The sequence below is a fragment of the Amia ocellicauda genome, chromosome 4 (genome assembly GCF_036373705.1).
Source record: "Amia ocellicauda isolate fAmiCal2 chromosome 4, fAmiCal2.hap1, whole genome shotgun sequence".
NCBI classification, from domain to species: Eukaryota; Metazoa; Chordata; class Actinopteri; order Amiiformes; family Amiidae; genus Amia; species Amia ocellicauda.
Window position 1 is genome coordinate 52,230,314 of NC_089853.1, and position 24,263 is coordinate 52,254,576.

Consider the following 24,263-nt stretch of genomic DNA (forward strand, 5'->3'; position numbering starts at 1 on the left):
ACAATCCATATTCGTTTCAGTTTTACATAAGGAAGTTTATAAACGAGAGGAGGCCATTCGACCCATCGTGCTCGTTTGGTGTCCATTAGTAAAGAGAGTGATCCAAGGATCCTATCTAGTCTATTTTTCTAAATGTTCTAACTAAATGTTCCCAAACTTTCAGCTTCTACTACTTGCTGGGGAGTTTGTTCCAGATTGTGACTACTCTCTGTGTAAAGAAGTGTCTCCTGTTTTCCGTTTTGAATGCCTTGAAGCCCAATTTCCATTTGTGTCCCCGGGTGCGTGTGCCCCTGCTGATCTGGAAAAGTTACTCTGGTTTGATTTGGTCGATGCCTTTCATGCTTTTGAAGACTTGGATCAAGTCCCCACGTAGTCTCCTCCTTTTCAATGCAACCAAGTTCAAGATCATTGAGACGGTATTTGATAAAAATCTGAAAAATGCCCATCGAAATACATTGGATTGCGTATGTGATGCCCTACCTGTGGCACTCACTATGAGTTCGCATTGCGAGCTGTGTAAGTTGCAAGACTGATAACAGAGGCCACGCACACAGAAATCGTTATTGATTTCTCCAAGCGTGAGGACCGCAGTGGAAGGCCAGGTTGCGGCAGTCCCACGTCTGTCGCCTCGCATCAGCTCCCCGTGAGCGCCCCCGCACATGGCCCGGCCAGCAGCAGCTCCCCGATGTCTGCTTCTCACCGCCGAGGGCAGATCTGCACCGCCCCCCGTCTCCCATACTCGTGTTGTCATACGTGTCTGTCAAAAACACTTGATTGGCAAATGAAAAATGCACACGGCAGAATGATAAATGCAAAACACTGACATGGTTTAATTTCCTGTGCTGTGTATTTCAACTGAATTAGTTAGCGAATTATACATCTTCAGCGCATTTCCCTCCCCCATTGGAAATGCTTGGCTACTAATGAATGCATTTGCACGTCGATGTCAAGCACGGCACGTAGGCCAGCTACTCTCAAAAGCCAGCATATGGTCTTTTCTACACGAAGGTCTTTTTGTTTGCCATTTTTTCCTTATAAAAATTAACTCGCTCACATTTATACTGAACATTATGTCCTTGTTAGTCATGCTCCAATGAACTGCTCACTGCACTTTTTAATAGCTGTCATTGCAACATTAGCTGTTTCATCTGCATAAGAGTAACCTGGTTACATCTATTCAAAGCAGCAATAAGCAGTCCGTTCTCCACATCTTAATGGTCCATGGATATGGCATTCAGATCCACAGTGATTAATTTGCTTCTGGTCTGTGAGTTTTTTGCAAAATAAAAAATAGGTAAGATTTCGCCTAGCAATGCCAATTCCAGATGACACGATCCGACAGTGTATTAGAATTACACTACTTATTTAAAAGTAAAACGTTTTGAATTTCAATTTTTTCATGAAAATTAATGCATTCATTATCTAGCATATTTTAGTATTCCCACGCCATAAGCAGGCAGCCAACAATACATCGAGGGATCCTTTCAGCTTTTGAACACACCTGAGAGACCGATAGTATTAGACTGAGTAAATCGATTGATAAATCAGTGCAATCGCACCCTCTAGTGTTATAATTTAGGGTTACAGTGGTAGTCTCTGAGTTCTGTCCAAATAAATATATAATTGTATCCTATAAAATTATCTGAAACCTCTAGAGAAATATTTAATTCAACCAGTCAATCAGCTAACCAGACAAATAAAGTATTTAATTAAATAAGAACTTATATACATTGCCCCTACCCCAAAGTATATATTAGAAAATCAGGCCCTTTAAATGCCTTGTGTCACCTTTCTGTTCATTGGTCATTTGCTTGTGATTTTCCCAGCTAAAGTGTTGTTTAAATGAATAAGCAAACTTTCGCAAGTGTGGTGTGCCTTCAGTCTTTTCACTCATAGCTGGATACTGCTTCACAGCAATCCTCGATTGAGGTTTCTTCTGTTCTTTCAGTTTCTGAACACAAGTGAACTCCATGCTCAATAAAGGTGAATGAAAATGACAATCTGAAATGAGGCAATGGTCCAGTAGACCTTAAGGGAGGTCCTATATAGCAATATGAGTACTTGCCCTGAACTATATGTCCTTCACCATTTAATCCTAAATCAAAACTAAATGCAAAGTGTCTTACAGCCAATTCTCCAGTTTAATCTCCAATAGATCTCTGGAAAAATTAAAATATTTGAAGACTGTTCTTCTGGGACCTCTGCGTTTGACTGCAGATTTTGTGACACCGTGTTACGGAGTTGTTAGATGTTTGATCCCTGTCATCCCGTGCTGACCACCCAACTGCTTTCATTATAAACACTTGCAGGGCTGAAGAAATACAATCTTACATATACAGCACATTAACTGCTACAATCCATTATAAGAAGGAAGGAAACTTGTTTAATTACCATTTGGAAAACTGTAGTGTAGTGGCAAACAGTGACATCACCATGAAGGTGCTTGGAGGGGCACAGGGGTAATTTGCCCCCACCCCCTTAAACAAATCATGGTAATAAGCAAGATGGAAATGTGTGTGATATTGGAATTAAATTAAGAGAAACATTTGAGATGTACTTTTATTTTTATTTTTTAATTTCATTTTTTTGTACAAAAATAAAATAAAATGGATTTTAAAGCCCTATTCTGTGATTTCTTCTAGTACACGCTCTGGTTCTTAATATATTTAGACACTTCATTAAATCCTTCACCCCTCAAAAAGTCATACATTTCAATTTTTCCATTTAGAAACGATTAAAAACATGTGTGCATTGGATAACATACACAAAAAGTGAAGCATTATTTCAAGACATATTCTGGCTATAATTTACCTTATCAGCTTGTGTGAAAGGAGCTTTCTGGGGAAAGCACTGTAAACTTTCTGTAGTGTCATTCAAGAACATGGCCAAAAGTAATACAAAGTCTTGCAATTTGTCCTTCGCAGATTGAACGTCACCCTTTCTGTACAGTCTTTGGTTTTCAGACAAGACACTGCGCACTGCAGATATCTCCCGAGTGGAACAAGTTATACACATTGACCAGCGGGAACATCGCAAGGGCTCCGACCATTGATCCGATCTGCACCGCTGCCCCGCACCACACGAGGGCACTGTGGCTCTCATCTCGCAGTATGACCCCCACCATCACTTTGATGTAAGATAAGGTTCCAGTAAAAAAAACCCATGACAGGACCTGTGGTATTAGGAAGCAAAAGGGGAAAAATGAATGTACTGGACTTTAATCAGCCTGTAGCACATGTCTTACACCAAGGGTCCCCAACCCTGGTATTGGAGGATCCCCTACCCTGCTGGTTTTTGTTCCAACCGAGCTCTCAATTACTTAATTGAATGCAACATTTCAATTTACCTATAAAGACATATCAACAATGTATTAAGGAACTAACATGTATACAAAATAAGCAATTGTCATAAATATACTACTCTATTCTTTATTTTCATTTTTTGGGGAGGGGTGGGGGGGTGGTCATGTGCTGCAAGTGGATACACTTTGGGCCAGCTGGAACCCACCGAAAAAGCATTATTTGGCCAGTCCTCTATTTCCATGTATAAATGCAATATAAATAGTTTACACTCACAAGAGCATAATATGTCATTCGGAGGACTGTAAATAAGCTCGTCTGTGTGTTTTGTGCTCTGTATGTGTGAGAATAGCACCATCGGTCTCATGGCTAACCTGCACAGCACTTTAATTCTGTCAAACTTTACGAAATGTAAAATGTGTAATGGGAAAAATGTTGATCGAGGTACAAAATTAATTGCTTACAATGACTGCAACTCCTGCTGCTGACCCTTGCAATAGAGGGCAGGGGCTCATAGCTGCCATAGCCATGTTGTAAGTGCCAAAGCCAGTCCCAAACAGACACAGGACTCCTAGGAATAAAAGAGACCTAAAACACATGAACAGAGAGAAGTTAGGAGAAGTGTAAGCCATTGTACTTGTTGAAATGCCGGTTTGTGAAAACTAACTAACTAGTATGTGACTGAATGTTACCATACTCCATTAAAGTTTATCTATTTCAGGACTAGGTAAATACTGTAACTATTCAAAAGTAAATAAAAAAGTATGATAAAAGTAAAGCTGACTGGCTACCTTTGGGTAAATATAGTGATATGTGAGGTGTACTCAAATGGGCTGAAGAAAATAGGCTAAATAAATATAAGTCCCTTTAAAAAAGAACCCTGCAAAATGCTGACATTCAGTTTGGGATTTTTTTCATATACATTTTCCAAGAATCAGAGTTTATAGCCCATAATTAGCTTTTCTATTATTTCCAGGTGTGGAAGTGCCTGAAATAAAAAATCCACCTAAAACCCTGTCCTGCAGTGACCCATGTTGTTTTTCTTCTCTTCTCTGTGAATGTGAATTTAATTCACCAAAGCTCCTAATGGTCATGAAATGTCCTTTTAGAATAACGCATTGGGACCAATCTAGATGCATATCTTGAAACTTTTTACCTGGCAATATATAATAAAAGAGCTAAATAAATAAAAGTAAATAAAAAAAGTAAAAACTATTTTATAAAAACATTATCAAAGTAAACAAAACTAATTATTATTGACAAAATAAATAAAATAACCAATTACAAACGCTAAAGTTTGAACCCTGGAGATGTCAAGCATTTGCATCCCCATAAAGCTGAAATAAATTACATTTCTAATGGAGATATACATGCACTTTACACAATTACCTTTTGGGGAGAAACATAGCAATGATGCAGGCCACAGGGTTGGCCATGGATCCCAGAGTGGCCGACAGATGATAAGCCATATTCCCATACGGCATGCAGGAGTAAGTCTGAACAGATGGCAGCACACCATTACTCAGACAATTGACCCAGACGACCAGAAAATAAATGAACGCAAACTGGTACACTGAGTACCTAGATTTGGTCATCCTGCTCTCAGCTATAGCCTCTCTTGGTTCCCCTCGGTCACCAAGATTTTGCCCATTCATGGATTCTCCTGTGGCTTCTCTGCCATTGTTGTCCAGACCATGTGAGATGGAGACCACAGGATCCGGCACTAGGTTCTCGGTGTAGAGCTCAACAGTCCTGGAGACACTGTTGAGGAAGGTAAAGGCCACCAGACAGAGCAGCATCATGCCAGTCAAGAAGAAGAAGAAGATTTCAGTGGAGAACCCGAGTGGGAGATACTGAGTCTCCAGGCCTCCATGACCTGGGGCACCATTATCCGTCATGTTCTCCTGTGGCTGGGTGATGTTGACACACTTGGCCAAGCTGACCCCCTGGCCCAGCGCCACTATCCCTGGCACGAAGCCGCTCAGCCCCTCCCCAATGAAGTAGGTGGTCACATATTTGGCCGGCAGCTGCATCATGAAGGGCAGAAAGGTGACAGAGGACGTGCAGTCCACCAGGGACAGGAAGAAGGTGATGATGAGGAAGGCAGTGCTGTGTCGGTTCCCTGCCACCACTGTGGTCTCCTTCCAGAAGAAACTCAGCAGAAAGCAGGAGACAGTCCCCACTGACACTATGGTGTATATGACTGCCTCTTCCTTCAGTTGGCCAGGAGACAATTTATACATCAAGGTGACCAGCAAGGGTCCGAGATTTGCCAGCTGGATAATGACAGTCAGGTAGGAGGGCAGGTACCAGCCTTCAGGAAGCTTGTTAACAATCACAGGCAATTCTACCCAAAGACCATTGATGGCCACCCAGGAGCCCATCCCGAAAGCACATGCTAGAAAGTGGACAAGCAGCGCCATTTGGAAGGGGATAATGGGGGAAGTCTTAGTCTCTTTTACGGTGGGATTTCAGTCTCAGAAGAAACTCCTCATGATTGAATCTAGAAGGTATAAAAAAACAATGGTCAGATCAGTCATTCATAGGATGCAAGCATGAGAATATCCCTAAAAGTGATAACCAAATCAGAACAAAATCATTCAAGCAGTTGCCTTCAGGTCAGTGGTTCTCAATGTTAGTATTTGAGACCCCCTGCCAAGCTGTTTTTTGTTCCAACTGAGCGCTCAATTACTCAATTCATTAATAGTACTGTAATTAATGGAACCCTAATTTAACTAATATTTTGCTTAAACTAAGGAGATCTTAAATTATTATGTTAAGTATGAAACTGTAGATGGAACTTCAACTCTCCAACTTTTTACAAGCTACACAATTTTAAAAGTCAAATGAAGCAAGTGAGTTCAACTGAGGTATAAATCATACAACCTTATTTTGGCAAATTTATATACCTTCCTAAATGAGAAATGTAGGCTTGTGGTAAAGAAGTTGACTTTGCCAGGAGACATCTTTGAAGCTCTGCGTTTTCACAATACAGGCCTGTGCTCATCAAAGCATGACAGATAACACTTCCATGATAGTATTTACAAGGCCAGACCCCCTCACTGACGAATGGGCATACAGCAGGAATCAGACAAATGACTGCCATGCCCAGTCTCTAAAGAGACTCTAGCCCAAATTCCAATTGAAGTCAGCACTACAAGATTTTGTGAAACATGGACATTCAAGATACATTATATATTCCATAAACCAGGGCAACAAGCCAAAATACATACATGCTGGTAATATGTTACATGCTGGTAATATAAGCTTTAAATAGGTTCTTCCTCAATTTGATAACAAACAAGAAAAGGTGACAAATTTAATTTAAGTAATTCTAACTCGATACCAAAACATGCCCAGGCCAAAAGGAAGACCATGTGCTAAAACAACTATTGGACCATTTGCATTTTATAAAATTAACTTTTGGTAAGGGAATAATTCAAGCATGCCCCAGCCAGTTGCAGAACCAAGCCTGCTAGCAGCTTGATGAGTGTTTCTAAATCCAAAACTAAAGATACAAAATGTTTGCTGCTGAACCCTTAACTTAAAAACCAAACAATAATGCACTATGTCACCCCACTATCTTTTTTCAAATTGTAGAACAGAAATTGGCCCAACACAATTTAACAAAATCAATCACAGGATACTTTTCACAGACAAGTTTCAAATTTAACATTACAACAAATGTAAACCATAGAACTAAAACTTTACAATCTAGAGTTAAAAGCTCTAGGTAACATTTGTACCATTTTCACATTCCTCAAAACCATCACACCCCCAATAAACATCCTACAAAAAGCAAAGGAGAGGAATGGCAAGGGCTGCATTGATTTTAATTAAAAATGTATTACCCGAACATGACCAATCAGAAGTTTGTAGGGAAAGAGATTAGAATCTCTTTGTGTAAAACCTATAAAACCAGAAAGTTAAAACTAGCAATTTGGAGTGGGACAACCTGGGAGTGGAATAGAAATCCAGGAAGATTGGAAGGCACCAAAGTGGAAATCCAGAAAGGACTCAGGACCACAACTTCTCCACCAAAAACCTAGAAGACCTCAATGTCAGTCTGCCAGCCCTCCCTGCTATTGAACGTTTGCATAACTGACCCTCAGTAAATCCTGATACATATATACATATATACATATATATATATACATATATATATATATATATACACTCACCTAAAGGATTATTAGGAACACCATACTAATACTGTGTTTGACCCCCTTTCACCTTCAGAACTGCCTTAATTCTACGTGGCATTGATTCAACAAGGTGCTGAAAGCATTCTTTAGAAATGTTGGCCCATATTGATAGGATAGCATCTTGCAGTTGATGGAGATTTGTGGGATGCACATCCAGGGCACGAAGCTCCCGTTCCACCACATCCCAAAGATGCTCTATTGGGTTGAGATCTGGTGACTGTGGGGGCCAGTTTAGTACAGTGAACTCATTGTCATGTTCAAGAAACCAATTTGAAATGATTCGACCTTTGTGACATGGTGCATTATCCTGCTGGAAGTAGCCATCAGAGGATGGGTACATGGTGGTCATAAAGGGATGGACATGGTCAGAAACAATGCTCAGGTAGGCCGTGGCATTTAAACGATGCCCAATTGGCACTAAGGGGCCTAAAGTGTGCCAAGAAAACATCCCCCACACCATTACACCACCACCACCAGCCTGCACAGTGGTAACAAGGCATGATGGATCCATGTTCTCATTCTGTTTACGCCAAATTCTGACTCTACCATCTGAATGTCTCAACAGAAATCGAGACTCATCAGACCAGGCAACATTTTTCCAGTCTTCAACTGTCCAAGTTTGGTGAGCTTGTGCAAATTGTAGCCTCTTTTTCCTATTTGTAGTGGAGATGAGTGGTACCCGGTGGGGTCTTCTGCTGTTGTAGCCCATCCGCCTCAAGGTTGTACGTGTTGTGGCTTCACAAATGCTTTGCTGCATACCTCGGTTGTAACGAGTGGTTATTTCAGTCAAAGTTGCTCTTCTATCAGCTTGAATCAGTCGGCCCATTCTCCTCTGACCTCTAGCATCAACAAGGCATTTTCGCCCACAGGACTGCCGCATACTGGATGTTTTTCCCTTTTCACACCATTCTTTGTAAACCCTAGAAATGGTTGTGCGTGAAAATCCCAGTAACTGAGCAGATTGTGAAATACTCAGACCGGCCCGTCTGGCACCAACAACCATGCCACGCTCAAAATTGCTTAAATCACCTTTCTTTCCCATTCAGACATTCAGTTTGGAGTTCAGGAGATTGTCTTGACCAGGACCACACCCCTAAATGCATTGAATCAACTGCCATGTGATTGGTTGATTAGATAATTGCATTAATGAGAAATTGAACAGGTGTTCCTAATAATCCTTTAGGTGAGTGTATATATATATGTATATATGTATATATGTATCAGGATTTACTGAGGGTCAGTTATGCAAACGTTCAGTAGCAGGGAGGGCTGGCAGACTGACATTGAGGTCTTCTAGGTTTTTGGTGGAGAAGTTGTGGTCCTGAGTCCTTTCTGGATTTCCACTTTGGTGCCTTCCAATCTTCCTGGATTTCTATTCCACTCTATTCCACTCCCAGGTTGTCCCACTCCAAATTGCTGTCCCTGGTGGACTGCACGTCCTCTGTCACCTTTCTGCCCTTCATGATGCAGCTGTCGGCCAAATATGTGACCACCTACTTCATTGGGGAGGGGCTGAGCGGCTTCGTGCCAGGGATAGTGGCGCTGGGCCAGGGGGTCAGCTTGGCCAAGTGTGTCAACATCACCCAGCCACAGGAGAACATGACGGATAATGGTGCCCCAGGTCATGGAGGCCTGGAGACTCAGTATCTCCCTATCGGGTTCTCCACTGAAAACTTCTTCTTCTTCTTGGCTGGCATGATGCTGCTCTGTCTGGTGGCCTTTACCTTCCTCAACAGTGTCTCCAGGACTGTTGAGCTCTACACCGAGAACTAGCCTCAGTAAATCCTGATACATATACACTCACCTAAAGGATTATTAGGAACACCATACTAATACTGTGTTTGACCCCCTTTCGCCTTCAGAACTGCCTTAATTCTACGTGGCATTGATTCAACAAGGTGCTGAAAGCATTCTTTAGAAATGTTGGCCCATATTGATAGGATAGCATCTTGCAGTTGATGGAGATTTGTGGGATGCACATCCAGGGCACGAAGCTCCCGTTCCACCACATCCCAAAGATGCTCTATTGGGTTGAGATCTGGTGACTGTGGGGGCCAGTTTAGTACAGTGAACTCATTGTCATGTTCAAGAAACCAATTTGAAATGATTCGACCTTTGTGACATGGTGCATTATCCTGCTGGAAGTAGCCATCAGAGGATGGGTACATGGTGGTCATAAAGGGATGGACATGGTCAGAAACAATGCTCAGGTAGGCCGTGGCATTTAAACGATGCCCAATTGGCACTAAGGGGCCTAAAGTGTGCCAAGAAAACATCCCCCACACCATTACACCACCACCACCAGCCTGCACAGTGGTAACAAGGCATGATGGATCCATGTTCTCATTCTGTTTACGCCAAATTCTGACTCTGTCTCAACAGAAATCGAGACTCATCAGACCAGGCAACATTTTTCCAGTCTTCAACTGTCCAATTTTGGTGAGCTTGTGCAAATTGTAGCCTCTTTTTCCTATTTGTAGTGGAGATGAGTGGTACCCGGTGGGGTCTTCTGCTGTTGTAGCCCATCCGCCTCAAGGTTGTACGCGTTGTGGCTTCACAAATGCTTTGCTGCATACCTCGGTTGTAACGAGTGGTTATTTCAGTCAAAGTTGCTCTTCTATCAGCTTGAATCAGTCGGCCCATTCTCCTCTGACCTCTAGCATCAACAAGGCATTTTTGCCCACAGGACTGCCGCATACTGGATGTTTTTCCCTTTTCACACCATTCTTTGTAAACCCTAGAAATGGTTGTGCGTGAAAATCCCAGTAACTGAGCAGATTGTGAAATACTCAGACCGGCCCGTCTGGCACCAACAACCATGCCACGCTCAAAATTGCTTAAATCACCTTTCTTTCCCATTCAGACATTCAGTTTGGAGTTCAGGAGATTGTCTTGACCAGGACCACACCCCTAAATGCATTGAAGCAACTGCCATGTGATTGGTTGGTTAGATAATTGCATTAATGAGAAATTGAACAGGTGTTCCTAATAATCCTTTAGGTGAGTGTATATATATAACTCGTATAGGCATGACATGTTCCTGAAGAGGATATCATTCACATTAAAAGTTTTAATATTATCATTAAAAACCATGACCACATTTGTACACATTTGCATTGTTATTACTAACCAAGGAAACCAAAGCTAGCGTATAACCATACCACTTCTTAAGTCTCATCTTTTTTTTTAAATCAGAATTGATTTACATACATTAAACACTTTACTGGTTCACTAATAATGGTGTCATAATGGTGTCCTTGCAAAATCTAATAAGAGGGATCACTAAAATTGCTTAATTTTTATTTAGTACTGTCCTGATAAAGCTGTTTTACAAGAGATAATTACATTTAATTCACAATAACCTAAATGACACAAATGACTGTTCAAAACTTTGCATCCTCCTGGGGCCTCATGTACAAAGACTTGCGTTGAATTCATACTAAAACATTGCGAATGGACAAAGCTGTAAATGTGCGTACGCAAAAAAAAAAAAAATGTATGAATCTGCGTAAGCAGGATCCCACGCATATTCTCTTTGTACATCCCAATTCACGTGAAATTGAGCGCACATGCACGAGCACAACACCCCACCCTGTCTCCTCCCTTAATTAAATAAATTTCAATATGGTAATGAGTCCACTGTGGCAAAAGCCAGCAGCAAGAAACGAAACTTTACGGAAAGTGAATTGGAGGTGCTACTATCGGAGGTAGAAACGAGAAAAAATATTTTATTTGGAACTTTGTCCTCCGCAATTAATAACAAAAGGAAAAAAAATGAGTGTGAGAGTTTGGCTGACGCAGCATTGGTGGGATCTGAAAATCGCACTGTAAATGACCTTAAAAATAAATGGTCTGATATAAAGGTGGAAGTTAAGCGGAGAACTGCTGCGCACCATCAAAGTGTGGGCAGAACAGGCAGTGGTACAGGGGTCGATGAACTTACACCCCTTGAGCAGAGAGTTGCCTCTATCATGGGTGTCACTGTACTCTCTGGAATAGTATCTGATGCTGTGGGAGACTCGGATTTACTACAGGACTGCCACGAAGGTAACTCATTTCCAATTTGTTTGCTTAACTGTGGTACACATAGCTTACCAGCCTGCATTTAATTTTCAAATGCATGCAATGTAGCTGACCAAAAGTACACCATAGATGTTACGTATCCATTGCATTTATGGCAAATGCGTGTACCCATTAATAATGGAACAATTAAAATGAATACCTCACAAAAATCAACTGTTATAGCATGGCTGAAAGGCTCAACTCAAGACTCTAAGAGGACTGAACCCAGCTCCGATAGACACATATACTGAGAACGAGGAGAATAATAAATGGACACTAGCTCTGCTGCTAAACCCGATACAGACTGCTGGTGTTAGCAAGCATTGGAAAACGGCAACTAGGCAGTACAATCCAAAATTATCTAAGTTTGGGATTTACTTACACCAGGAAGGAGGAAGAGCCAAGACCACCATGTGTCGTGTGCTGTGAGATGCTCAGCAATGAGAGCATGAAGCCAGCGCATCTGAGGCACCACTTCACCACGAAACATGTGATCTTGAGGATGAGCCTGTTGACTTTTTCAGAGGAAACGTAAAAGATCTGTAGCAATGCAAGTCCACCATAAGGAACAGTGCTACTCCAGTTTCCAAAGCCCAAGAAGCATCATACCATATTAGTCTGCTAAAGCAGGTAAGCCCCACACTTTTGGCAAATAACTTTGTTTACCATTGGCAAAAGTGCTGACGTATTATGTGTGGAGAAAAAGCTGCTAAACGGCTCGACTTGGTGCCCCTTTCGAATGACAGTCACTCGCAGAGTTAGTGATATGGTAGATGATGTCAGAAGTACACTGATAGAGTGCATTAAGATGAGCAGATGCTTTTCACTACAATTAGATGAGTTTACTGATGTCGCTGATTTTGCCAATTTGCACGTTTATATTAGATATGAGTTTGAGGGCGTGTCCCATGAGGACTTTATGTTCTGTAAGCCGCTACCTCCAAGAACTATACAGGGGAGCATATTTTTCTTCTGAATGAATTAATTTATCGAAGAGAATGGCATCGACTGGGAAAAATGTGTCGAAGTCTGTACAGACAGTGCCAGAGCGATGACAGGCCGACACAACAGTGTAGTTGCACGGATTAGGGGGCTCGCTCTGGATATGAAGTGGACGCACTGCAGCGAGGCACTGGCAGTCAAGAACATGCCTGATTTAAAATCTGCGCTAGACTCTGCCGTCAAAGTAGTGAATTTTATTAAAGCCCGACCAATGAATTCACATCTGTTCAGTGTGCTTTGTAATGAAATGGGCAGTGAACATGTGCAGCTTTTGCTACATACTGAAGTGAGATGGTTATCAAGGGGCAGAGGCTCATGAGGCTGTTTGAACTGCATTCCGAGGTACAGATGTTACTGCATGACCAGAAATCTCCTTTGGCAAGTCTATTTGATGATCCAGTGTGGATGGTAAAATTATCCTATCTGGCTGATATATTCTCACGTTTGAATGAGCTGAATATGGGACTGCAGGGGCTCTCTTTAACAATTTGTGATGTGTTTGACAAGATCACTGCTATGAAGAAGCTACAGCTTTTTATTAATAAAATCAAGGCAGGCAATGTCTCTGTTTTCCCAACTCTGAAGAACCATCTGCTTACATATGGTGTGGCAGTTTATGCTGCAGTTTGTGATGTGATTGTTGTGCAACTTTCGTAATTGGAAGAACAGTTCTCAGAGTACTTTCCAGTAGAGGCCACACCAAAGTGGATCAGGAACCCCTTTACTGTTGATGTCATGGGAATACCAGATGATCTGTCCTGTGCAGGAGAAGTTGCATGAGTTAACATCTGATGATACTCTGATGTCAGAATTGAAACAACTGTCATTGTTGAACTTCTGGATCAAAAGACAGAGTGACTACCCAGCCCTGTGTTTGAAGCTCACTGCCCTCATCCCTGACATTGCAAGGATTTCCTCAGCTAAACAGGTTCACCCCTCTCACTAAAATGGTAAGAGCTCAGTGCTCTTTTTATTATTTGTGCATGTGCATGCATGCGCTCATGTTGGTCATTGAGATTTTCAGTGGTTCCTATGAGAAGGTGACTTGTAGGTGGTACTTGGATGCTTTGGTTTGATCAGGGGTGGTACTTGGTTAAAAAAAATTGAGAACCACTGCTGTAGATGATGCTGGAGTGTCCAGAGAAGTTTACAGTTCCTTGAACAGTGTGAAGGGGAAGATGAGCAGGTTCCTAGACTAAGACCAGACTTTTCTGAAGCTGAATGGGAAGCAGTAGGAAGGATCTGGGTAAAAGGATTACTTGATCTCGGCTGTGCTGCCAGTGAGGCTTTCCAGTGCATTCATTTTAGCATGCATGCATGGAATTGACTCTCAGTCAATGTTGATGTCCTGATATCAACCTTCCAAAACTATCTCTCTTCAACTGAACAATTTGCCATTGCAAAGGCTCTTCAAGGCACATTGGAGGAATGTGATGAAGAGGACTTGCTTGACCTCTTTACAAGAATGGGCTCTCATTGTATCCCTCCAAAACACAACATGGAGGCTGCCATACAAACCATTGCTCATAAAGCCATTCTTCAAGAGCCCAAGTATATAATAGATTGCTTCTCCAAAACCATGCAATTTGCACTGAAGAAAGTACCAGATAAAGAAAATCTAGTGTCTCTGTATGACACAAAGAAGGCCACTGACAAAAAAGTAGCACAGTTACTTCAAACATCAGAGGTGAATCGCTCTCAGAAAGAACAGATGGTATTCAATATCTGCAACGTTATGTCAAAAATGCTGACCAAAGCAAAGCAGAAAAATGTCTATGCTTCTGCACTGGTTCTTCTGTTATACGTGTTGGTCAAATCAAGGTAAGCTTCAAAGCAGAATCTGGCCTCAGCAGAAGGCCAGTTGCTCATACTTGTGGAGCTACTCTTGATTTACCATATACTTACAGTTCTTACCCAGACCTCCGCACAGAGTTTGATAACATTCTGTCCAGTGATTACATTGAAATGGACATCCTGTAAATTTGATGCTTCTCAGAAATAGTTCATAGTGATCATAGTCATTTTTTTGGAACTTGACAGTATATAGTCATTATGAACTTGTTGGTAAAAATCTACAAGAAGATTTGTATTGAGCGTTCAATGAGGAATATAACAACATGCTTCGGGTAGCTCTTCCTTTAAATAGCCCTTAATGTATGAATTTGTTTACATTTGATTGTTGTAACAATCGATTTACTTTATTCCAATAGGTTTGGAGTTTTCAAATAAGTGGTTCTCTATATGGTACCATATGGTTTGTTCTCCTCAAAGCATAGCACCAGAACTGTACTCAAAGTAATGTTGAATTTGAGTTTTATTGTTGCATGTGTTTTGTTTACACAGAAATGAAGAAATTTGAGTATGATGTTTTGAAATATACTCTGTACTGGTATGTTTAATTTAGGCTGCAGATGTAAAGTATTGAAACAGATGGCTATTTTGTTTTTAATCTTATGCAATATCACTTTTGTTGGAAAGTACTCTGAATCTTTAACCTGTTTGTTAAAGGGATAGTTCACCAAAAAAATAAAATTCTGTCGTCATTTAGACATTGTTTCAAACCAGTATGAGTTTCTTTCTTCTGTGGAACATAAAATAAGATATTTTGAAGAATGCTGGTAACCAAACAGTTGCTGGTCCCCACTGACTTACATAGTATGGAAAGAAATACCATACCACTCTCATCGCTGGGCTAAACTCAATCTGCAAGCACCCCTGACAATACGCAATCGCCCCCCCACCCCCGCTAATTTAGATGTATATAATTTGAATAAAATTGTATAATAATAAAGTTTGTTTGCATTTTAATAAATTGGAAAGCAATGCAAACAGATGCAGAAAGTTTCATTTTCTTTTTATTAAGATGGTGAAGTGGTACAACAGTTTGTATTATTATTATTATTATTATTATTATTATTATTATTATTATTATTATAACTATTTTGTATTAACACGTGCTGTATCGGTAAGTAGAATCGAAACGAGACAGTCAGAGAAGAAATGTACCTGTCTAGTGCCACCATAAACTCGGCTGTGGTAAATCTACCTGAATCTATACCATTTTACAGTGCATATGTTGCCTGATAACTTTTGTGTTATTGTTGTTATGTGACAGTAAATCATACAGTGTATATATATATACCATAACAACATAACACACTTAATACTAATCATACAACACTTGTGCTGTAATGTGTTGCATTCTGCATATATTTACCATGACAGCCTGAATGTGGTATTTGTTAGTTTTGCATATTTAATGATTAATGAAATACTTGTAGTTTGAATACCTTTGGTCTTATTTTGTAGCTTGGTTGGATAAAAACAAGAAATATCGATATATATCGTGTATCGCCCAAACTTCTACAAATATTGAGATATTTCAAATGGCCCAGCCCTAATTCAAAGGAATAAGTTACTTACAAATGTAATCCTGTCTTCATTTCTCAATGCCTCATTGTTCCAAACATCCAGATATATTGAACAAAATTCTGCTTTAAATATATAATTTTGAGTTCCACAGAAAATATGTCATATGTCTTTGGAACAATGGGAAGTTAATTAGGACAGAATACTCTCTCTCACCACCACACACACACACGTGCAAACATGACCATTTTCAGTTCCAAGATCCCCCATAACAACTGTAGTGCATCCCCCTAAATGCTGCACCGCTTCAATATAGTAACTTCCTATCAGCTTCGGATCGCTACTAGTTGTGTAGGGATTAAGCCAGATAATTTTCCTCGAAAAGCCATCAATGCATCATTAATACAAATACCATATGGTTTTAATTTATCATACGAGTCCAAGTGCCAAATAAAGTTGGGTCCTTTAGCAAAGTAGTTGCGCCGTCTGAGACGTCTAGCTTTCCTCACGGAAACTCCTCTAGGGTCCAATTCCTTCAGCACCAAGCGCACATCCTCTTTTCTCACACGCAGACCACTTTCTCTGCATTTAGCGTACATCCAGCGGTACCTATGAAGTTGTCCAGAGTATTGCAGCTGATTACAGATAAACTCAACAAGATCCACTAAGTCTGAGTAATGTTTCCGTCGAGACAATCCTCTATCACGTAATATCCTTTTTAGGTGTCTTTCACTTAAGTGAAAACCATGCCTTGAGCTTAGCACTGACCTTATTTCTTTATACTTTAGTCCAAGCTCAAAGTATAACTCTATGAACCGCTCCATTGTGAACGTGTGATGTCTGAACCACTGCTCGGCTGCCAGCGTGAAATTAAATCAGAAGTACTGTTTGTTCGAACTCACAACAGGTTTTGCGAGAGAACAAAAATATCTTTGTGAGAGAATGCAAAGATTTGGAAAAAAAAAAAATCCTCCCATCTTATAATTTTTGCACCACCATGTCCCTTTAGGGGCTCCATAAAAAATAAATATTTTTAGTTTGATTAAATATTGAACTAAATCCTAAATCTCTGAGTCACAAAATAAATATATAGGTTTTAAATAAATATTTTGTCTAAATATCAATGTTAAATATACACCGATCAGCCATAACATTATGACCTAATGTTATGTAGGTCCCCCTTTTGCTGCCAAAACAGCCATGACCCATCGAGGCATGGACTCCACTAGACCTCTGAAGGTGTGCTGTGGTATCTGGCACAAGACGTTAGTAGCAGATCCTTTAAGTCCTCTAAGTTGCGAGGTGGGGCCTCCATGGATCAGACTTGTTTGTCCAGCACATCCCACAGATGCTCGATTGGATTGAGAATTTGGAGGCCAAGCTTGAACTCATGATTCAGCAGACCAGGCCACCTTCTTCCATTGCTCCATGGTCCAGTTCTGATGCTCACGTGCCCATTGTAGGCGCTTTCGGCAGTGGACAGGGGTCAGCATGGGCACCCTGACTGGTCTGCGGCTACACAGCCACATACGTAACAAACTGCGATGCACTGTGTGTTCTGACACCTTTCTATCATAACCAGCATTCACTTTTTCAGCAATTTGAGCTACAGTTGCTCGTCTGTTGGATCAGACCACACGGGCCAGCCTTCGCTCCTAAGGTGGGACTGTACACTCACCTAAAGGATTATTAGGAACACCATACTAATACTGTGTTTGACCCCCTTTCGCCTTCAGAACTGCCTTAATTCTACGTGGCATTGATTCAACAAGGTGCTGAAAGCATTCTTTAGAAATGTTGGCCCATATTGATAGGATAGCATCTTGCAGTTGATGGAGATTTGTGGGATGCACATCCAGGGCACGAAGCTCCCGTTCCACCACATCCCAAAGATGCTCTATTGGGTTGAGACCTGGTGACTGTGGGGGCCAGTTTAGTACAGTGAACTCATTGTCATGTTCAAGAAACCAATTTGAAATGATTCGACCTTTGTGACATGGTGCATTATCCTGCTGGAAGTAGCCATCAGAGGATGGGTACATGGTGGTCATAAAGGGATGGACATGGTCAGAAACAATGCTCAGGTAGGCCGTGGCATTTAAACGATGCCCAATTGGCACTAAGGGGCCTAAAGTGTGCCAAGAAAACATCCCCCACACCATTACACCACCACCACCAGCCTGCACAGTGGTAACAAGGCATGATGGATCCATGTTCTCATTCTGTTTACGCCAAATTCTGACTCTACCATCTGAATGTCTCAACAGAAATCGAGACTCATCAGACCAGGCAACATTTTTCCAGTCTTCAACTGTCCAAGTTTGGTGAGCTTGTGCAAATTGTAGCCTCTTTTTCCTATTTGTAGTGGAGATGAGTGGTACCCGGTGGGGTCTTCTGCTGTTGTAGCCCATCCGCCTCAAGGTTGTACGTGTTGTGGCTTCACAAATGCTTTGCTGCATACCTCGGTTGTAACGAGTGGTTATTTCAGTCAAAGTTGCTCTTCTATCAGCTTGAATCAGTCGGCCCATTCTCCTCTGACCTCTAGCATCAACAAGGCATTTTCGCCCACAGGACTGCCGCATACTGGATGTTTTTCCCTTTTCACACCATTCTTTGTAAACCCTAGAAATGGTTGTGCGTGAAAATCCCAGTAACTGAGCAGATTGTGAAATACTCAGACCGGCCCGTCTGGCACCAACAACCATGCCACGCTCAAAATTGCTTAAATCACCTTTCTTTCCCATTCAGACATTCAGTTTGGAGTTCAGGAGATTGTCTTGACCAGGACCACACCCCTAAATGCATTGAAGCAACTGCCATGTGATTGGTTGATTAGAAAATTGCATTAATGAGAAATTGAACAGGTGTTCCTAATAATCCTTTAGGTGAGTGTATTTGCATGTTAGTTAAATATTTATTTTGCAAACCCCACATTTAACATTTATATTTATATTTAACTTTTATATTTATATTCAGGGTTGGGAAATAACAGAATACAAGTAGCAGCGTTACATAATCAGATTACAGAATTTTGATACTTGTATTTCTGTTACGTTACTCCTGTCAGACGAGTATTCTGATTACCTATACTTTTTTAAAAGAGAGCAGGGATTTAATTCGTGGAAGTACAGGCAATTGATAAATTCCAAAGAAAGAAAATGTAACAAATACACCGATCAGCCACAACATCATGAACACTGACAAGTGAAGTGAATAACACTGATAATCTCGTTATCATGGCACCATCCACCCCCGTAAAGCACTTCGTTGGCACCATCCACCCTCCCCCGGACCGCACTTCGCCAGCACCTTGGGGACCCGAGACCTCTGACACAATTCGAACACTGAACGCACCTCCCCCCAATATTCAAAGACCTACTTGTGCCCCCTTACGATCGCATCGCAGCCCGTCTCACACTACACGACCATCGGCAGCGGTCATTAGTCATTTCTGATGCCCCCCTGCCGAGTTCATCCTGCTGCCGGGACTGATGAGTTTCACTTGTTTAAAAATGCATACACTACTACAAAATGCAAAGTATAAATATGCAAGAGAATTAAACTGACGCAAATCTTAATTACCATTTTAATTGTTTGAACTGTGGATACAAATAAACAATTTCCATCCGTCATCCATATTAGAATGTGTAGTACATTTTGTTTCACTTATTGATCTCAGCTGCGTTTGTATTTTAATAAAGAAAAACAAAGTATTCTGATTATGTTACTGACTTGGAGTAATGTATTGTATTGTATATACTTTTATTTAAGTATTTATTTTAAAAAGTGAAATATTTATAAATGTGGAGAAAACCACAAGATTCAAGTTAAATGTGTGAAAAAAGACACTTGAAAAAAGCGTGCGCTGTTTTACATTTGGCGCCATACGTTACGTGAAACCACATTACATCGAACTCGCTTGGCCTTGTGCATTTCCGGTATTATTTTTGTTAGTGGTAACACGATGTATGTAGTAAATAAATCTGCTCTACAATGGTTAGATTGTATCTTCTTTATTTAATTACAACACTTATTGTATAAGCTTACTTAAAACATGCAGTGTATTATTAACAACACAGGTACTTAACACTGGTAAATGCAACCATGTGGGCTCGGTTTTATCATACACCAATCGTTGGTCTTCGTGTAATGCTGAGGAACACACAAAATTCACATAAAACATCAGGAAACGCTTTTAATTACACATCCTTACAAAGTGCTGTAAAATATATTCTGGTATTTTAGCAAACATTTGGGAGCTAAAATATGAACATCGGGCTGAAAATAAAGATGCTGTAATATGATTGGTTTACAAATTTGCATTATATCAGATTGTGTTATATCGGGGTAGAGGTGTCTAGACTAGTAACTACAGACTTTATTTTTAGTATTTCAATTTCCTTAAAACAACAACTTAAAATGTAACAAAATGGTTATCATCAACTCCTTCTTTTACTTGCAAAATAAACAAGAATGCATATCTGGGTCAATGCTTCAAGGGGAACAAAGATGACTGTGCAATTTGTTCCTATCAGGCTCTTATTCATTTTACCAGGCATTATCATGTCAGATTTATCACGGATTGTAAAACACTTAATCCTGGCCTATGGTACCTTCAGGAGATAAGGATGTTATTGACACAGTTTGTCATTTTCTATATTGACATATGTATAGAATAGGGCAGGATCAAATTAAGAAAGCAAGGCAGGCTAAAAAACAATCCAAATCAAGAGCATCTGCTGTTTCACAACTGGCAGGAATGCTACTTATAATACTTTCAGTCTAGGTGATGGTAACACACTAAGAATGCACTGGTAGAAAAGATTTGAACAAATAAAATGACTACTGACAGATCCAGTAATTAAAAATGTAGTTATGTAAATGTACTGATACAGCGTTTATAGCCTAAGAATTGAGAGTATGGTTTTCTTGTTTTAAATATCGCGCCGTGTCTTTTCTTGGAGTAGGTTTGGTTCCAAAGCATGAGTGTCTATTTACTTTCAGATTGTCTTTGAATTTAAAAGGCATCTTCAAGGATGGATAGGCATGTGCAGTGAAATACATAAAGAAAACGATCATCCCCCAATATATGCCACTGCTCCTTTGGTATATTCAATGCTATTTAATATATAAATAAAATAAATAAAAACATTGGTTTCTCTAAATGACTCTCCCATCCTGTAACATTAGCAAAATGTTGCCCCTGACCTCACAGGAAAGACACGGGGTAGCAGTTGTGGGGCAAGCCAAGGAAATTCTGTCCAACTCGAGTTTACCCACCCCAGGCTTTGCTCGGGCATTGTACACTCTTTTCTGGAGAATCCCAGCCACAGTCGGCTATGACCAGATTAGAAGCAGTGCTGTCTAGACTATAAGGCTCAACCTTTGCCCAGCAATTCTGGACTCTGAATGTATGTTATCTTGGAACATTGTACAGCAATCATCTTTAGTAAATTATGTAATGTTCAGAAACTTCATTTAAAGTTGTTGGCATTATAACATCTGCCAGCAAAAGGTCTGTGTTTAGTCACGTTATATTTGTAGCACGCCTCTTGGCACTGACCCTGTCAATTGCAGCGGAGGTGTACTGTAGTGCCTATTTGCAAACTAAAAAGTTCTAGTCAGCAATTTAAACCAGTGATAGCATGCTAACGTAACAAAGCAAGCAGGTGCAAGAACTGGGTGAGCTCCAGTGATTAAAAAAGCAGGCAAAGGTTATTACAAGCTGACAGAATGGAGGTGTTACTTAAAAACATTCACTTCCTCTCAGAAAATGTGTCATTGGTAAAATCAACAGAAAGAATCAAATACATTAAATACACCACAAAACGAGCTGAATTTCTTTGCAAAATGTAATTATCTTTTTAAAGCCACAAACCGAGAATACGAAACTATAATTTATATGTACTGCTTTATTTGCACTGTCAGACACATTTGAGATCTACTTAGAGAATGTAACCTGCCCTATGAACCAGGCTCATTTGAGAAAGATTAACTAAACCTCTAAAATAAAGCTCTGCACATAGCAATATATTGCTCCTTCAGACATTTGATAACACAAATCTCTCTTTTCCAATTGTACCTTAATCTCCATCAATAAAAAGTTGTATACATAAACAATGTAAGCTACAGATTTCAAATGTAATGGTTCATTGCTTCTCAGTGCTTAAATAAATTGATTTCAAGTTTCTAAAGGAATGTCGGAACACACTTCCTTGTGGGTCTTGTGATATCAAGCCCCCCCCCCCCACTATATAAATTAAAGAAACTTTAAATACAAAGTGAAGAGAGAAAGACTGCAGGACTGGCACTTTTCTTTTTTGGAATGTGGGGGGGTTAAGAATAAAAAACTACAAATACAAAAAGAAACATGGTCTGGTGACTCTATTAAAAAAAATAAGGAAGCCAAAAAACTCACAGTACATTGAATTGCTTGCTCAGTATCACCACACGAAAATCCAAATCCGCCCCTCCAAAAAACTAAAAAAACTAAAAAAAACATTCGCTACTCACTGTAGACTAACACCATGGCAGATCCACATGGAGAAGTGACATCCAGTTTTTCCCCTGCTCCACTGCCGGAGAGTATAGGTTGGTCTCTCTGCAGCAGACAGGGCAGCCTGTCTCTCGTGGGCAGTGCAACTTCAACTGTTTGCACTTACTTAGTTGCTGTGAAGCTCCCAGGAAGCTCTCCATCAACTGGCCTCGACAGCTATTACACACACTCTGCACTGCACAGCCCAGGAACCAGTGGGAGGGTCTTAGAATTCTTGTTTTATACAGAACCCTGTGCTGTACAGTAGGAATGCAATCAACTGACAGCTCCCCCTGCAGGCCCAAACCATTTGATGTGCCCAATTACACAAAATGCTAGGTCACATTGTTCACGGGCTCTTTCTGCATTAAATTGATGAACTAAAAAATGAACTAAATACATTTGTCAATTGTCCACTTTCTCCCACATTACGTGGGCACTAATCATATAAATGCTGCCTGACTCCTGGTAGAAAGAATCAACGTAAATCCCAATAAAGACAAGTATAATGCATTAATCACTACCATTACCAGTGAAAAAAAAAAAAAAAAAAAACATATCAAGAGCTCTGCATAACACTGGGCTGTATGGGAGGATGTATGAGTAACCCCAGCTGCGATGTGGGAAAAGGTTTTGTGGTGAGATGGTATTTGAGGAGTAACGGCTTCTTTCTTACCACCCTCTCATAAAGGCCAGTGTTACGCAGAGGTCTTGCTATGGTTGGCTGGTGCACCATTACTCCACTCCCAGCCACTGAACACTGCACTCCTTCAAAGTGATTGTTGGCCTCTCTGTGGCTTCTCTCACAAGTCTCCTTCTTGTTTGAGCACTAAGCTTTGAGGGATGGTCTTTTCTTGGCAGTGACTGGGTGGCTTCCACTTCCTGAACTATGCTCAGTGGGATATTCAAAAACTTGAATATTATTTTGTACCCTTTCCTTATCTATTAATTTGTATTACTTTAACTTCTGTAGAATGCTCTTTGGTATTAATTTTCCTTCAGATCCACAGCCTGTCCAATGATCCTTCAACAGTGGGTTTTTTTATCCAGAAAATGTGACATCAACTTTAATGGTTGACAGGTGGAGGCCAAGTTAATTGTAGATTAGGTAGATTGCTGTGATCTCTATTGAAAAACAAAGGGCACTATTTCTTGCTAGTTTTCATGATCAGGATGCAAATACAAAACCGGAAGCAGGCAACCACAACCCATGCTCCAAAAACACAAGTACTGCTACATAAACCAAGGGGCCGTGTCACAGTTGTGCTCTACACTAAACTAGCATCACTGCCCACTGTTCCAAATTGAACCATACGTGCCTCTACTTAGGGCTGAAAATAATAGTCAACAGTTGATAGGAGTTGATCTTTGTCTTAAAAGAACTGCATGTTGCTTACTGTGCGGGAATACCAAGTGAGCAGTGAGCAGAGTGATGTACAATAACAACAGCGAGAAGAGGAGGAAGACTACTAATTATAAGAGGAGGAAGACTAGAATTAAGTCTAGGTTGATGGCACCGATACACTTTCTGAAACAGTAACTGTGGCAAAAAAGGATACTTTAAGGGTTAAAGCAGACCACCCCAAAACAGTCAATGGTTTAAAGGTCACTTGCTAGTACACAATCACCAATGGGGTTGGGTTAATCAACATGGAGACACCTGACAGGCTTTTGGTTAAGTCTTCCCAGGTGCTTTTACTTGGCAACAGCACCAGGGTCAACAAGGGTGAAGGGATTTGGAGGACTAAGTGCATTAATCTTGCTGCTGCTCTCTCACACATAGGGCAATAC

The 24,263-nt window shown here is 40.6% G+C and overlaps 1 protein-coding gene across 3 annotated transcripts; it reads right to left on the bottom strand.

Annotated features, from left to right (window-relative positions):
• Positions 1–2,545: 2,545 nt before the first annotated feature.
• Positions 2,546–22,666, bottom strand: slc52a3-1 (solute carrier family 52 member 3-1). 3 transcript variants are annotated; one of them, XM_066702720.1, is made up of 4 exons: positions 22,451–22,666; positions 4,689–5,802; positions 3,764–3,887; positions 2,546–3,172 (listed from the first exon to the last, which is right to left on the bottom strand). In XM_066702720.1, the coding sequence occupies exons 2-4, from the start codon at positions 5,720–5,722 to the stop codon at positions 2,960–2,962; spliced, it is 1,371 nt and encodes a 456-aa protein (XP_066558817.1). In that variant the 5' UTR covers positions 5,723–5,802; positions 22,451–22,666; the 3' UTR covers positions 2,546–2,959. The 3 variants fall into 3 exon arrangements, with proteins under 3 accessions (XP_066558817.1, XP_066558819.1, XP_066558820.1); XM_066702722.1 differs by having other exon boundaries at positions 22,600–22,663; XM_066702723.1 differs by lacking the exon at positions 22,451–22,666 and adding an exon at positions 22,356–22,442.
• Positions 22,667–24,263: the final 1,597 nt, after the last annotated feature.